Source organism: Saccostrea echinata, unplaced genomic scaffold (assembly GCF_033153115.1).
Source record: "Saccostrea echinata isolate AGI-Se365-2 ecotype Australia unplaced genomic scaffold, CSIRO_AGI_Sech_v1 ptg000054l, whole genome shotgun sequence".
Taxonomy (NCBI): domain Eukaryota; kingdom Metazoa; phylum Mollusca; class Bivalvia; order Ostreida; family Ostreidae; genus Saccostrea; species Saccostrea echinata.
Genome location: NW_026889803.1, coordinates 60,009,373 through 60,025,848, shown reverse-complemented (window position 1 = coordinate 60,025,848; position 16,476 = coordinate 60,009,373). Strand labels below are relative to the sequence as shown.

Sequence of the window (16,476 nt, the reverse complement as noted above, 5' to 3'; positions counted from 1 at the left end):
TACTGAATCTGTAATATCAGAGCATTAAAGACATCAGTACCTGGTCATACTGAATCTGTAATACAGCCATTAGAGACATCAGTACCAGGTCATACTGAATCTGTAATATCAAAACATTAGAGACATCAGTACCAGGTCATACTGAATCTGTAACAACAGAGCATTAGAGACATCAGTACCAGGTCATACTGAATCTGTAATATCAGAGCATTAAAGACATCAGTACCAAGTCATACTGAATCTGTAATACAGCCATTAGAGACATCAGTACCAGGTCATACTGAATCTATAATATCAGAGCATTAAAGACATCAGTACCAAGTCATACTGAATCTGTAATACAAACATCAGACATTAGAGACATCAATACCAGGTCATACTGAATCTGTAATACATGTATCAGAGTATAAGAGACATCAGTACCAGGTCAAACTGAATCTGTAATACAGACATCAGAGAATTAGAGACATCAGTACCAGGTCATACTGAATCTGTAATACAAACATCAGAGCATTAGAGACATCAGTACCGGGTCATACTGAATCTGTAATACTGACATCAGAGTATTAGAGACATCAGTACCAGGTCATACTGAATCTGTAATATCAGAGCATTAGAGACATCAGTACCAGGTCATACTGAATCTGTAACAACAGAGCATTACAGACATCAGTACCGGGTCATACTGAATCTGTAATACAGACATCAGAGTATTAGAGACATCAGTACAAGGTCATACTGAATCTGTAACAACAGAGCATTACAGACATCAGTACCGGGTCATACTGAATCTGTAATACAGACATCAGAGTATTAGAGACATCAGTACAAGGTCATACTGAATCTGTAACAACAGAGCATTAGAGACATCAGTACCAGATCATACTGAATCTGTAATACAGACATCAGAAACATCAGTACCAGCTCATACACATATCAAAACAATATATTCATTTTGTTTTCAACTTTCTTGACATACACTTTTGTAAAAAACAGTGGTCAATAAGCCTTTACAGTCACCTGAATTTCTTGAGTCTTTTCTGGGTGAAATTCATGAGAAAATAAAGTCACATTGTGTACTCAAGCAGTATTAGGGTTTCTACACAGAATTCAAGTTTCCTAGGTGTGAAATTTGCCTACCAATGCATTTACATTCAGGCATGCAAATATGTCAACTAACATTCATGAAATATCTAAATAACATATCCAGTAAAGACAAATAGAGTTGCAATGTTTGTAATATCACTAGACAATTTTAAACCAGATTATAATTCCATATGTTTAAGAGCCTCATAATGTTTGTTTTCCTTTATCAGTAATTCTTATTCAAATGAACAACCTTGTTTGAGCTTGCAAAAGTAACGAAGTTAGTTTGTTCAATAATTTATATGCTTATCCAACCACTGAAATGGTTTTAATTAGGTTGATTATTTATTTCATGATCTTGCCATGCTAGACAAATTATTTACTTAATAAAAAAAAAGAATTGGGAATCACCTGACCCTACATGTGGTCATGTGATTGGATAAAATGGCCACTGTAGAAATGGGAAAATGATGATTCACATGATATTTGACGACCCCTAACCAAGTATGCACATTATATAGGATATTTCATAGGGAGGAAATAAAATGACCAAATGACAGGTGACTGCTTGATAAAGGTGATCAACTACAATTTGAGTTCTACACGTGTTACCTGAGACTGGTAATCATGGGGGTCAATGTCTACAGCTTTGTCCCAATGAAACAGAGAATCATCAGAATCTTCTGAGGGGATACCGATACACTGCATAGTGGGCATTCTGAGGACACGCCCACACTGAAGACATCTCTGTAAATACTCCACAGAAAGGGATGTCCTCTCCTTCAACTACCAATAAATAAATAATGTACTTACAGAAATGGACCACCATCACCTTGTCAAATATCAATATATCATACATGTACCTACATAACATCAAATACATCTGATTCATAATAAAACAGTTTTTGCAAAAGTTGGGTGTGTTGTGTGTAAAAACCTAAGAATTAAAAATTTACTTCCAAAAAAGAGAAAAAGAAATACTCAAAACTATTTTTAGATCTAACTAAAACATGAGAAACAGATGGCAAGCCAAAGTGGTCAACAGTCCAGTGTTCACCAAAGGCATTAGACCAATGTCTGACACCAGTAAAAAAAAACAGTTGGTATGGTAAATGTAGGTCAGCACTATAGCCCAATTGGACTGGTACAATTTTAAGTGATATTTATCCATTTCTATCTCAGTATTTTAAAAATTTATTGAAAACATTTTTGTCTGAAAAAGATGTATGAATAATTTCTAAAATGAGGTAAGTTATTGACAAACAAGTTGATGAAACAAGAATATCAGCAGTCTAGTTTAAAGTCATCATTTCGTAAGTTCTATGGTCAAAACAATGACTTTGTCAGCAAATACAATTTATCATTAAGTCAAATGCTGACTGACGTTTTTTATACTTATTGTTAGGCCATTATTTACACGCTGAATTGTGGACAAATTTTTCTGTTATTTCCCGATCATGACAAGGAGCAGACGGCAGGTGTGACCGGTCGGCAGGGGATGCTCTCTCCTCTGTGGCACCTGATTCCACCTCTGATGTTTTAGAGGTCTGTGTTTGCTCTGCTCCAAAATTTGTATTGTTTAAAGGACTTTTGAGCTTGAATAATGTTCTTTATCTCCATATATTTTAAAAATAAATTATCTTGATTGAATTTTTATGACTTTCTCAATCATTTTTTATCTTTCTGTCCATGCTTAGTTTCATTGTTATAATTTGTTGTTTCCTGTTGCTTTGTTTAACTACGTAAAGAATGTGAGGAAAAAGTTGAGACAGAGATTGTCACTGGCATAAAGAAACAGTAATGAATTCAAAATGAAACTTGGGAGTTTCACATGAATGGAGAAATGGAAGGACAAAGATTTGTAATGATGTCATTGTGTCATTTGACAATAAATTGACAGAACAGATGGTTTTAAATTAAAAAAAAAATTGACCCTTTGGCTTTCCATAAAAAATATTAATGATATACTGTTGTATGAGCAATCCTTTCCACAGTGAAATCTTTTCTTTTCTTTTTGTACTTTTCAGGCATTTACATGTATTTCACATCTAAAGACAACTCCCATTTATAACAAGAGGCCCATGGGCAACATCACTCACCTGAGTAACATTGGCCATGCTGTTCTTTACCAGATTTCCCCCTTGTAATGCCTATTGTGGCCCCACCCAACCCCCGGGGGTCATGATTTGAACAATTTAGAATCTACACTACCTCAGGATGTTTCCACATAAGTTTCAGCTTTTCTGGCCCAGTGGTTCTTGAGAAGAAGATTTTTAAAGATTTTTCCTATATATTTCAATGTCAAACTTGGATTCCCTATTGTGGCCCCGCCCTACCCCTGGGGGTCATGATTTGAACAATTTAGAATCTTTACTACCCCAGGATGCTTCCACATAAGATTCAGCTTTTCTGGCCCAGTGGTTCTTGAGTAGAGGATTTTTAAAGATTTTTCCTATATATTTCAATGTCAAACTTGGATTCCCTATTGTGGCCCTGCCCTACCCCCAGGGGTCATGATTTGAACAATTTAGAATCTACACTACCCCAGGATGCTTCCACATAAGTTTCAGCTTCTCTGGCCCAGTGGTTCTAGAAAAGAAGATATTTAAAGATTTTTCCTATATATTTCAATGTAAAACTTGGATTCCCTATTGTGGCTCGCCCTACCCCTGGGGGTCATGATTTGAACAATTTAGAATCTTTACTACCCCAGGATGCTTCCACATAAGATTCAGCTTTTCTGGCCCAGTGGTTCCTGAGAAGAAGATTTTTAAAGATTTTTCCTATATATTTCAATGTCAAACTTGGATTCCCTATTGTGGCCCTGCCCTACCCCTGGGGGTCATGATTTAAACAATTTAGAATCTACACTACCCCAGGATGCTTCCACATAAGTTTCAGCTTCTCTGGTCCAGTGGCTCTAGAAAAGACGATTTTTAAAGATTTTTCCTATATATTTCAATGTAAAACTTGGATTCCCTATTGTGGCCCTGCCCTACCCCTGGGGGTCATGATTTGAACAATTTAGAATCTTTACTACCCCAGGATGCTTCCACATAAGATTCAGCTTTTCTGGCCCAGTGGTTCCTGAGAAGAAGATTTTTAAAGATTTTTCCTATATATTTCAATGTTAAACTTGGATTCCCTATTGTGGCCCTGCCCTACCCCTGGGGGTCATGATTTGAACAATTTAGAATCTTTACTACCCCAGGATGCTTCCACATAAGATTCAGCTTTTCTGGCCCAGTGGTTCTTGAGAAGAAGATTTTTAAAGATTTTTCCTATATATTTCAATGTAAAACATGGATTCCCTATTGTGGCCCTGCCCTACCCCCGGGGGTCATGATTTGAATAATTTAGAATCTTTACTACCCCAGGATGCTTCCACATAAGTTTCAGCTTTTCTGGCCCAGTGGTTCTTGAGTAGAAGATTTTTAAAGATTTTTCTAATATAGTTCAATGTAAACTTGGATTCCCTATTGTGGCCCTGACCTACCCTCAGGGGTCATGATTTGAACAATTTAGAATCTACACTACCCCCAGGATGCTTCCACTTAAGTTTCAGCTTTTCTGGTCCAGTGGTTCTCGAGAAGAAGATTTTTAAAGATTTTCCTTATATATTTCAATGTAAAACTTGGATTCCCTATTGTGGCCCCGCCTTACCCCCGGGGTCATGATTTTAACAATTTAGAATCTACACTATCCCAGGATGCTTCCATATAAGTTTTAGCTTTTTTGGCCCAGTGGTTCTTTAGAAGAAGATTTTTTAATGACCCTATTTTTGTCTTTTCTTGATCATCTCCCCTTGTAGGGGGACTTGGCCCTTTATGTTAACAATTTAAACTCCCCTTCACCCAAGGATACTTTGTGCTAAGTTTGGTAAAAATTGGTCCAGTGGTTCTTGAGAAGAAGTTGAAAATGTGAAAAGTTTACAGACGGATGGATGGACAGACAGACAGACAGACGGACGGACGATGGACAATGGGTGATCAGAAAAGCTCACTTGAGCTTTCAGCTCAGGTGAGCTAAAAACACTGAAAACTGAAAATATAAATGGCATACACTGGTATACTATAACTTCATAAAACAGAGAACCTTTCCTCATTATCAATTATGTACAAAACACTGTTTTATCTAATTAAATCTTGAGAATGTGAATCATGAAGAACTCACATATCTGATGACAGCTTCATTAGCACTGGATACCATGGAATCAAACTGCCCCTGCCTGTCAAACATATCATTAAAAGGACTTAATTAAGGCTGGAATGACAGATAACTCAATATAAAAGGAAAACTCATTATGTCAGCAAAGTACAGGAAAATTAGGTCATGAAGTCAGCATCTTGTACTTTTACCATGTTTACAAGACTAGAATTTTATGAACAACTGAATCTCATTAAAGCATTATCTGCTTGCATATACAAATCCAAAGTTGCAGCAGCTTATGGTACATTGTATGTCATCTTTAGGGGTTTTTTCCTTAAGGAGGAGGGGGGGGGGTATTTTTCTTCAATGATTCTGTAAGATTGCACACTGGGTTTCTAAAGACTTATAAACTTACATTTGAGCAAACTGTTTGATGGGCCGGGTAGGAAAGCTGTCCCTAACTACCGACATCAGGCACCTGTAAAATAAAACATAGGTAATCAGAGATTACAGAGCTCACCTCAACGAATGTTGTCTTTAAGTAAGGTAAAGTCCCACACTAAACTAATAATCTAGGAGTGTGCATCCCTAGATGCAACATTTATGCAATTTTGGTCTGACAGGGCTTGCAGTTACTTGGGAATAGACTTATCTGAAAACTTAAAACTAGTCACTCATCCAGAAAATGTAAGTCAAATCCAGCATCCGAAGCAAGTTTTGAGATTGTTCGTCCCTTGATGCATCATCAATGCAAGTTTGGTTAGATAGGCCTTATAGTTACTTGGAAATGAGATCTGCTCCAAAAACCTTAACCTGGTCACTCATCCGGAAAATGTAACTCAGATCCAGCATCCAAAGCAAATCCAGTAGTGTGCATCCTTAGATGTATCATCCATGCAAGTTTGGTCAATATAGGGTATATAGTTACTTGGAAATGACATCTGCTCCAAAAACTTTAACCTGGTCACTCATCCATAAAATATAGGTCAGATTCAGCATCCGAAGCAAATCCAGTAGTGTACATCCTTAGATGTATCATCCATGCAAGTTTAGTCAATATAGGGCTTGCAGTTACTTGGAAATGAGATCTGCTCCAAAAACTTCAACCTGGTTACTCATCCGTAAAATATAGGTCAGATCCAGCATCCGAAGCAAGTCCAGTAGTGTACATCCTTAGATGTATCATCCATGCAAGTTTGGTCAATATAGGGTTTATAGATACTTGGAAATGACATCTGCTCCAAAAACTTTAATCTAGTCACTCATCCCGGAAATGTAGGTCAGATCCAGCATCCGAAGCAAGTTCAGTAGTGTGCATCCTTAGATGTATCATCCATGCAAGTTTGGTCAATATAGGCCTTATAGTTACTTGGAAATGAGATCTACTCCAAAAACTTTAACCTAGTCACTCATCCGGAAATTGTAGGTCAGATCCAGCATCCGAAGCAAGTCCAGTAGTGTACATCCTTAGATGTATAATCCATGCAAGTTTGGTCAATATAGGGTTTATAGATACTTGGAAATGACATCTGCTCTAAAAACTTTAACCTGGTCACTCATCCATAAAATATAGGTCAGATTCAGCATCCGAAGCAAGTCCAGTAGTGTGCATCCTTAGATGTATCATCCATGCAAGTTTGGTCAGTATAGGGCTTATAGTTACTTGGAAATGACATCTGCTCCAAAAACCTTAACCTGGTCACTCATCCAGAAAATATAGGTCAGATCCAGCATCCGAAGCAAGTCCAGTAGTGTGCATCCTTAGATGTATCATCCATGCAAGTTTGGTCAATATAGGGTTTATAGTTACTTGGAAATGAAATCTACTCCAAAAACTTTAACCTAGTCACTCATCCGGAAAATGTAGGTCAGATCCAGCATCTGAAGCAAGTTCAGTAGTGTGCATCCTTAGATGTATCATCCATGCAAGTTTGGTCAATATAGGGCTTATAGTTACTTGGAAATGAGACCTGCTCCAAAAACTTTAACCTGCTCCAAAAACTTTAACCTGCTCCAAAAACATTAACCTGGTCATTCTCTAGCTGAAATTGCAGCATCTGAAACCTTGACTGGTACAATAAAACACACTAGAAGCATCCTCCATGCATCTCTGACTAATATAGGCTATAGAAGTACTTGAAAAGAAAACTGCTCCAAAAACCTTAACCTGGGACGCCGACGGTATTACATAAGCTCCCCCAACTTCGTTGAGGTGAGCTAAAGATCATATCAAAATCACCATCACGAAAGAGCAGTTACTGAATCTTAATAATCTTCTTCATAGGTCAGTAAAAAGCAGAAGACCTAAAAGCATACTTTTACATATTGCTGATTTTTGAGATCAATATTTAAATTCATGCTGTTGTTTTTTTTTCCTCGTATACACCCTGTAGACTACCATAAACTCTAAGAACAAACATACACAAATGATATAAACATGCATTAAACATAAGCATCTGTGATGCATACACATGTATATAGACAGAAGTTGTAGACTGATCATTTGTGAAAGAGATGTAGACATTAGTCTTAGACTGACATTCCATGAGAGAGATGTAGATATTAATGTTCCACTGACCATCTGTGATAGAGAAAAAGATATAGCATTAGACAGACCATCTGTGATAGAGATGTAGACATAGTATTAGATTGACCATCTGTGATAGAAATGCGGACATAAGTATTAGACAGACCATTTGTGATAGAGATGTAGATATTAGTATTAGACAGACCATCTGTGATAGAGATGTAGACATAGTATTAGATTGACCATCTGTGATAAAAATGTGGACATAAGTATTAGACAGACCATTTGTGATAGAAATGTAGATATTAGTATTAGACAGACCATCTGTGATAGAGATGTAGATATAAGTATTAGACGAATCATCTGTGATAGAGGTGTAGACATAGTATGACAGACCATTTGTGACAGAGAATCAGATGAAAACAATAGTATTAGACTGATTATCTATGGATTGATAGAGGTAGACATTAATATTAGACTGATTATCTATGATAGAAGTAAACATTAATATTAAACTGATCATCTGTGATAGAGATGTAGACATAAGTATTAGACTGACCATCTGTGATAGAGATGTAGACATAAGTATTAGACTGACCATCTGTGATAGAGATGTAGATATTAATATTAGACCTACCATCTGTGATAGAGTTGTACATATTAGTGTAGACCTACCATCTGTGATAGAGATGGAGGGAGAACAGAGCCTCCTCGGTGACTGTATCCCCAGACAAGCGGTCCTCCACAGTGTTAAAGTCACATCCCAATGTAATCTTCAACAGTTCTGTGATGAGGGTCTGTACCATAACCAGAGGGACACTGAAATCAAACAAGATTTACAAACAATTCTCATTATTACAAGAGGCCCATGGGCCACATCGCTCACCTGAGCACAGTGGATAGGCAAAAGCACAAATCAGTTCAGTATTGAAAAGATTCCGGGGGGGGGGGGGGGCTTGAATTTTAAACTACCTGATGATGCTTCCATGTCAAAATAACAAATGGCTTTGTTGTACTTGAGAAGATTTTAAAAAAATTTTCTGATATATTCCTCTTGTGGCTCCTCCCTATCCCAGGGGTCATCATTTGAACAAACTGGAATCTACACTACCTGAAGATGCTTCCATATCAATATGACTAAACATAGCTTTTCTGTTCTTGAGAAGAAATATTTTTTCTATATGTTCTTATGTTACATTCGATCCTCCATTGTGGCCCCGTTCTACTCTCGGGGGTCATCATTTGAACAAACTTGAATCTACACTACCTGAAGATGCTTCCATATCAATATGACTAAACATAGCTTTTCTGTTCTTGAGAAGAAATATTTTTTCTATGTGTTCTTATGTAAAATTTTCTATCCCCCTATTGGGCCCCACCCTACCCTCGGGGGTCATCATTTGAACAAAATTGAATTTACACTACCTGATGATGCTTCCATATCAAAATGACTAATCATGGCTTTGCAGTTCTTCATCAGAAGAAATCTTCCTATATATTTCTATTTCTATTTCAGACTTTGATCCTCCATTGTGGCCCCACCCAACCCCAGGGGGGCAACATTTGAACAAACTTGAATCTACACTACCTGAGTATACTTCCACATAAATATGATCAATCAGGGCTTTGCTGTTCTTGAGAAGAAGATTTTTAAAGATTTTTCCTATATATCTCTATGTAAAACTTTTATCCTCCTTTGGGGCCCCACCCTACCCCCGGGGGTCATGATTTGGACATACTTAAATCTATACTACCTTAGGATGCTTCCATATCAATATGATCAATTAGGGCTTTGCTGTTCTTGAGAAGAAGATTTTTAAAGATTTTTCCTATATATTTCTATGTAAAACTTTGATCCTCCATTGTGGCCCCGTCCTACCCCTGGGGGTCATGATTTGAACAAACTTGAATCTACACTACCTGAGGATGCTTCCATATAAATATGACCAATAATGGCTTTGCTTTTCTTGAGAAGAAGATTTTTAAAGGTTTTTCCCATATATTTCTATGTAAAACTTTGATCCTCCTTTGGGGCCCCGCCCTACCCCCAGGGGTCATGATTTGAACAAACTTGAATCTACACTACCTGAGGATGCTTCCATATAAATATGACTCATCATGGCTTTGCTGTTCTTGAGGAGAAGATTTTTAAAGATTTTTCCCATATATTTCTATGTAAAACTTTGATCCTCCATTGTAGCCCCGCCCTACCCCCGGGGGTCATGATTTGAACAAACTTGAATTTACACTACCTGAGGATGCTTCCATATAAATATGACTCATCATGGGTTTGCTGTTCTTGAGGAGAAGATTTTTAAAGGTTTTTCCCATATATTTCTATGTAAAACGTTGATCCTCCATTGTGGCCCCGCCCTACTCCCGGGGGTCATGATTTGAACAAACTTGAATTTACACTACCTGAGGATGATTCGATTTAAATATGACTCATTATGGCTTTGCTGTTCTTGAGAAGAAGATTTTTAAAGGTTTTTCCCATATATTTCTATGTAAAACTTTGATCCTCCATTGTGGCCCTGCCCTACCCCCGGGGGTCATGATTTGAACAAACTTGAATCTACACTACCTGAGGATGCTTCCATATAAATATGACTCATCATGGGTTTGCTGTTCTTGAGAAGAAGATTTTTAAAGGTTTTTCCCCATATATTTCTATGTAAAACTTTGATCCTCCATTGTGGCCCCGCCCTACCCCCGGGGGTCATGATTTGAATAAACTTGAATCTACACTACCTGAGGATGCTTCCACATGAGTTTCATCTTCCCTGGCTTTGTGGTTCTTGAGAAGAAGATTTTTAAAAGATGCTATTAATTTTTCACTAATTCTTTATTATCTCCCCTTGAAAGAGGGCGTGGCCCTTCATTTGAACAAACTTGAATCCCCTTCACCCAAGGATACTTTGTGGCAAGTTTGGTTGAAATTGGCCCAGTGGTTCTTGAGAAGAAGTCGAAAATGTGAAAAGTTTACAGACAGACGGACGGACAGACGGACTACAGACAAAATGTGATCAGAAAAGCTCACTTGAGCCTTCGGCTCAGGTGAGCTAATAAAAGTATCGCCAAACAGTCAAAAAAAATAAATCTTATCCTTGATAACCTATAGAAAAGGTCATGCATTTCAAAGTGTAAAAATGCATTATACATATCAAAAGTAACAGTAATATAAAACACTCCATATGCTTAAATTGTAGGGTAGATATTTTCATAATTGTACTGCTACATGTATGTATGTTTCTTATGTCTAAGTTTTGAATGACCCAATATGTAGTATGTTTTAATAATCCTACCCTGTAAGTATAGTGTTGAGGTTCCATTTTAAATGTGCTGCAACCTTCAAAGCCAGCAATCTCAAAGCCTTCACTTTCTTGTTTTCCTTGATGAACACTTTGACTTCTGGAATTAATGAAAGTTTAACAAACATGTCAATCTAAAAGATCTAGCAATGCAGAACTAAATTTTAAAACATACACAAGATTAAAATTATATGCTGTATAAAAACACTTGATTCTATTAACATAAAGGTAAGAGTATTCCTATTAAACTACAACATGTACAAATAAAAAATAGTTTCCACTTAGTTACGAACAGAAACTACACGTAATACTTAGGACATTGATAGACTGGACTGAGGGTGTGGCTGACAATCAACTAGATGTACACCTAATCTATTTATAGTATAAAGCACGGTATGCTTTAACCCTGTGAAACTCCCCTCAATTATTCAATTGCTGCAGTATATATACACAAACTATACCCTGTGAAAGTCATCCAGTTTTTCAGGTGCTGCACCCTCCGTTGTTCTGAGGTGGAGGGCTATTTTTAAAACATTGTTTTAACATAAGTCATATGATCTGTAACTTTGCAATATTTTGATACAAAAAATACCTTGCATACAAACATATTTCTTTTTCTGAACCAAGATACAATGATTATTATACTCATGTAGGGTTGTCCATAAGAATTGAAACAGAAGGGGACATTTCAAAAGTAGAAAGGGTGTCTTGGGTTCCTCCTCTAGTGTGAGTTTAGGAGGAATACCAGAATAACCAGGGGATTATGTCATTTTAGGCGAAAAAAATTCCCTTGCCCCCAGGTCCTATGCATAACCCTGTCATTAAATTCAAAACCTAAGATATCATAAAAAGAGGAGAAAAACAAGTTTGGCAACATTGAGCTCCTCTAGCTATAGACATGAAAAACAGATCAAAGCATTTCTGCATAGACAGAACACTGCTTACAGAAACAAGAGGCCCAAGGGCCTTGAATCGCTCTTCTGATAAATTGTACAACCAATATCACTTCTATTTGAAGCCTCTAAGTATCCTGTATACATGTACATGTATTTAAATAAAGCTTGAAATTCCAAAAGTAGGTCATCATGACATTTTAGATAAAACACTCTGAGAACCCAAAATGATTCTAAGCCAATTAGTACCTGAGAGTAGGTCATGGTGACTTACTTATCACTTGTCATTCTCCGAGGACCCAAGATGCATCAATTAACTAAGTTTGATAATTCTAAGCCAAATAGTACCTGAAATATTTATATAAAGCCACAAAATTTCAAAAGTAGGTCATGTTGACCTAGCGCTACTTTACAGTTGAAATATTCCGAGGACCCAAGATGCAACAACTGACAAAGTTTGATGATTTTAAGCCAATTAGTAAATATTTAATTATAACCATAAAATTTCAAAAGTAGGTCACACACAGTGACCTACTTTTCAGTTGACATACTTTGAGGACCCAAGATGCATCAACTGACAAAATTTGATGATTCTAAGCCAATTAGTACCCGAAATATTTAATTATAGCCATATAAATTGAAAAGTACTACTTTTCAGTCAACTTATTCCGAGGACCCAAGATGCATTAACTGACAAAATTTGATGATTCTAAGCCAATTAGTACCCAAATATTAAATTATAGCCACATAAATTGAAAAGTAGGTCACGGTGACCTACTTTTCAGTAGATGCGCTCTGAGGACCCAGGATGCATCAACTGACAAAGTTTGATGATTCTAAGCCAATTAGTACCTGAAATATTTAATTAAGCCATAAATTTTAAAAAATTGGTCACGGTGACATACTTTTCAGTCGACTTACTCCTAGGACCAAAAATGCATCAACTGACAAAGTTTGATGATTCTAAGCCAATTAGTACCCAAAATATTTAATTATAGCCATATAAATTGAAAAGTAGGTCACAGTGACCTACTTTTAAGTCGACCTACTTTGAGTACCCAAGATACATCATCTGACAAAGTTTGATGATCTCAGCCAATTAGTACCCGAAATATTTAGATATAGCCATCAATTTCAAAAGTAGGTCACAATGACCTAGTTTTCAGTTGAAGTTTTTCGACGACCCAAGATGCAGCAACTTACAAAGTTTTATGATCATAGGCCTTAAAATGTCCAAAATATACCTCTAAAACGCTTTGAACTCGAATGCCTGCAAAGTTCAAAAAGTAGGTCACTGTGACCTACCGGTACTTTTTAATAAATATGTTTTATGGCCCCAAGATGCATCATCTTACAAGATTTAATGATTCTAAACCTCTCAGTATTCAAATTAATGACCTTAAATGTTTTGGAAAAGATTAGCCATAAAATTCAAAAAGTAGGTCAAGGTGATCTACTTTTTAGTTGACGTATGCCGAGAACCCAAGATGCATGAACTGACAAAATTTGATGATCATAGGCCTTAAATTGTTCAAAATATGCCTCTAAATCATTTTGAAGAAGAATGACTGCAAAATTTAAAAAGTAGGTCACTGTGACCTACTTTTGAGTCAACAGGATGTGAGGTCCTTAGATGCACCAACTGACAAGATTTGATGATCCTAGTCCTTATAATAAGCAAAATATCAACATTTTAATAAAATGTAATTTTTGGTCGACTTTGAAGTGACCTTGAGACCACGCCCTTTGCTCCAGGGTAATGCCTTCAACAATTTTTAATCTTCAACATATCTTCATCCTTTTGTGTAAGTTTGGTGATAATCTGCCCAGTGGTTCTTGAGCAGATTTTTTAGCAACCAGTACTTTTGGTTTTATTTACCTAATTATCTCCCCTTGTTTAAGGGTCACAACCCTAGTTTTAGTATAAACGGGAGCCCTTGTGCCAAGGAATTTGACAATAATTGGCCAAGGGGTTCTTGAGTTATGGCCCATATTCTAAAAAGTTTACAAACACCGAACACCACACAAATGGCCATAGCATTAGCTCTTTGAGTCTTTGGCTCAGAAGAATCAATAAAATCTGATATCAATAGAATTTAAAACAGGATTCATGCAACACAAAAGTGTGATCATTTAGCAAATTGCAACTATTGGTCAGAAAGATGTCACCTTTGTCATTGATTTTTTGCTACAAAACATTCATGAAATCTTTGTTTACAATAAGTATGTGTAATGCTACTACTAATGCATATCTGGAAATTAATGAGAATTTTCTAGGGAACTGTAATTTTTCACATATCAACCAAATTTTATTATTTTCAAAGTAAATCACAATATCAAAAATATGTTAAATTACAGCTATATCACTATAGGAAAGACAAATGAATGTCAAAAATTCTCTTACCCTGAGGTTCAATGCTGCCATTATCTCCAGTAGGAATGGGGGGCAGTGGTTCTTTGACAACATGAGCATCAGCTTGTTGTAAGAACTGAACAATTAACTGTACAGGTGATGGGTCTGAAAAAATACAGTTGAACTTTGGTGTCTCAACATGTCTCAAATACTTTTTTTCCTTTATGAATTTCAACCTCAATCTCAGAAGTTTTTCCTCGGTCCCCATCTACTTTGAGACTGAAGTAAATTAATCTTTGCCATGCTAACACACAAATATCATCTAGGAAATGAGTCTCAGTCTAAAGGGATACAGGTCTTCTATTGCTTTACAATTGATTTCATATTACTTTACACATCAAGCTTTGTTGATTGGAACACTTATCCTGAGAAATTTGACCAGATTAATGATCGAAGTGTTGAGATTGCTGAAAAATATGCCTATTAATGTAAATTCTGTTCCCCACAAGGAGGAAGGCTTTATTATGCCCTAAAGAATACATTGATGTGATAAACCATGAAAGAATTTGGCATGAAGGAGGATCTTTCTGGAAATATGACTTCATTTTAGAAATGCCAATCTTCAATATGCTACTTCTAATACATAATATATTTTCTTCTATTTTAGTGATTTAGAATACTTACAAGATCTGTCGTTTCAACTTCTTACTGTACAAGCTTAATTTGTCATCTGATATTTTTAAACAATATGTAACATGTCATTCAAATGCTTACTTTAATCATGATGTGTACTGGCAGTATTTAGTCTAGAAATGATTTCTTTGCTATGTAGAGTTTCTAATATTCAAATTTAATTTCAAATTGGTGTTTATAGAATCAAGTTGTTTACTTGATGACATATATACATACAGGTAATTGTATTGGTTTTTCCAAGAAGGCTGCAAAAAGCACTTTTGTTTTGATGTACAGAGACAATGGCTGATGGCATGCAATTTCAAGGACCAACCTAGGGGGCGACTGAGGCGAAATAGTCGCTTTTGAGCTCCAAACTTCGCCGTAATTTATCACGAAAGAGAAGTTTAAGTCGCCTTAACATTTGCAACCCCTTTATTGAAAATCATAAAAAATCTATTAAGAAACATGGTAGTATCGTCACTTTTTCATAAATCTGGTTTTATTACTGCTGATATAAGTGAAACAGCAGGGCACTTGCACCTGTTTTGCTACTTATGACCAGTGCATCGAATACTCTGTCGGAACTCCTCTAGATTTTACGCTTCCGTGTATGAAAAAGTCCATTGTTAAAAGTTATACACAGCAAGACGCAAAACAGCTGGACAGCTATCTATGTCATGCCAAAGATGTTGGAGATGATTTTAGATCTTTTTATTGTCAAATAATTAAAACATGCTGTGGAATACAGACATATTTTTACTGTTATATTGAGGAGTTACATGTATTAACTGTCTCAGAAATTACACATGTCTGATAAACGTAAGTAGTTCAAACGGCATGTACTGTATCAAAACTTTTTTAGAAAAAGAATTTAATATTGAAAACGAATTTTGAAGAGAAAATAACAAAATTATGACTATGCCAAGAGCCTGAAAATCTAACCCTGAGAGGAGAGAAAAACGTGTGAATCATATAAAAGTTAATTGTGCATACTACTCAAGAAATGAAAAAAAGTTTGATAAACAAGTTTATCAATTTTTTTATAGAAACTTTTACATTGTCATTGTTTTATATATTTTGCTAGATATTTATATACCTTGTAATTATAATTTTTTTTTAAAGAATCTTTTTTCTCTTTTTTAATTATTTTTACTAGGATGTTTAAATAATACAGAAGAAATTACTGAAATGTATTTAAGTGATAAATGATGGAATGTTTTTATTTTTAAAAAGCTTAATAATGATCAATGTGCGCCACGCGCGCCGAGAAGTCTCCCTAGAATTCAAAACTTCTCCCTACATTTCTCTGAGGGAGAAGTGAAGTCTCCCTAAATTTTGGGTCTAGGTTGGTCCTTGAATTTATAGATTTGTTTTTGCTGTTTACCTGTAAGTCCCTTTCTAATTACATTTTTTACAAAATTATAAAAGTTGTCACCATACAAACATGATTAAAAGGTTAAGAAACAAATAGTAACCTACTAG

The 16,476-nt window shown here is 36.0% G+C and overlaps 2 protein-coding genes across 3 annotated transcripts in view; both read right to left on the bottom strand.

Annotated features, from left to right (window-relative positions):
• Positions 1-16,476, bottom strand: part of LOC133171752 (synaptic vesicle membrane protein VAT-1 homolog-like) — a 50,998-nt gene that overhangs the window by 7,756 nt on the left and 26,766 nt on the right. The gene's annotated exons all lie outside the window — the stretch shown is intronic.
• LOC133171751 (integrator complex subunit 8-like) overlaps positions 1-16,476 on the bottom strand; it is a 34,669-nt gene that overhangs the window by 14,470 nt on the left and 3,723 nt on the right. For both annotated transcript variants that reach the window (XM_061306542.1, XM_061306543.1), the window contains exons 2-7: positions 14,371-14,484; positions 11,068-11,173; positions 8,438-8,581; positions 5,651-5,713; positions 5,260-5,314; positions 1,699-1,872 (exon numbers count right to left, since the gene is read on the bottom strand). In XM_061306542.1, coding sequence (XP_061162526.1) covers positions 1,699-1,872; positions 5,260-5,314; positions 5,651-5,713; positions 8,438-8,581; positions 11,068-11,173; positions 14,371-14,484 — 656 coding nt within the window. The remainder of the gene's footprint in view (positions 1-1,698; positions 1,873-5,259; positions 5,315-5,650; positions 5,714-8,437; positions 8,582-11,067; positions 11,174-14,370; positions 14,485-16,476) is intronic.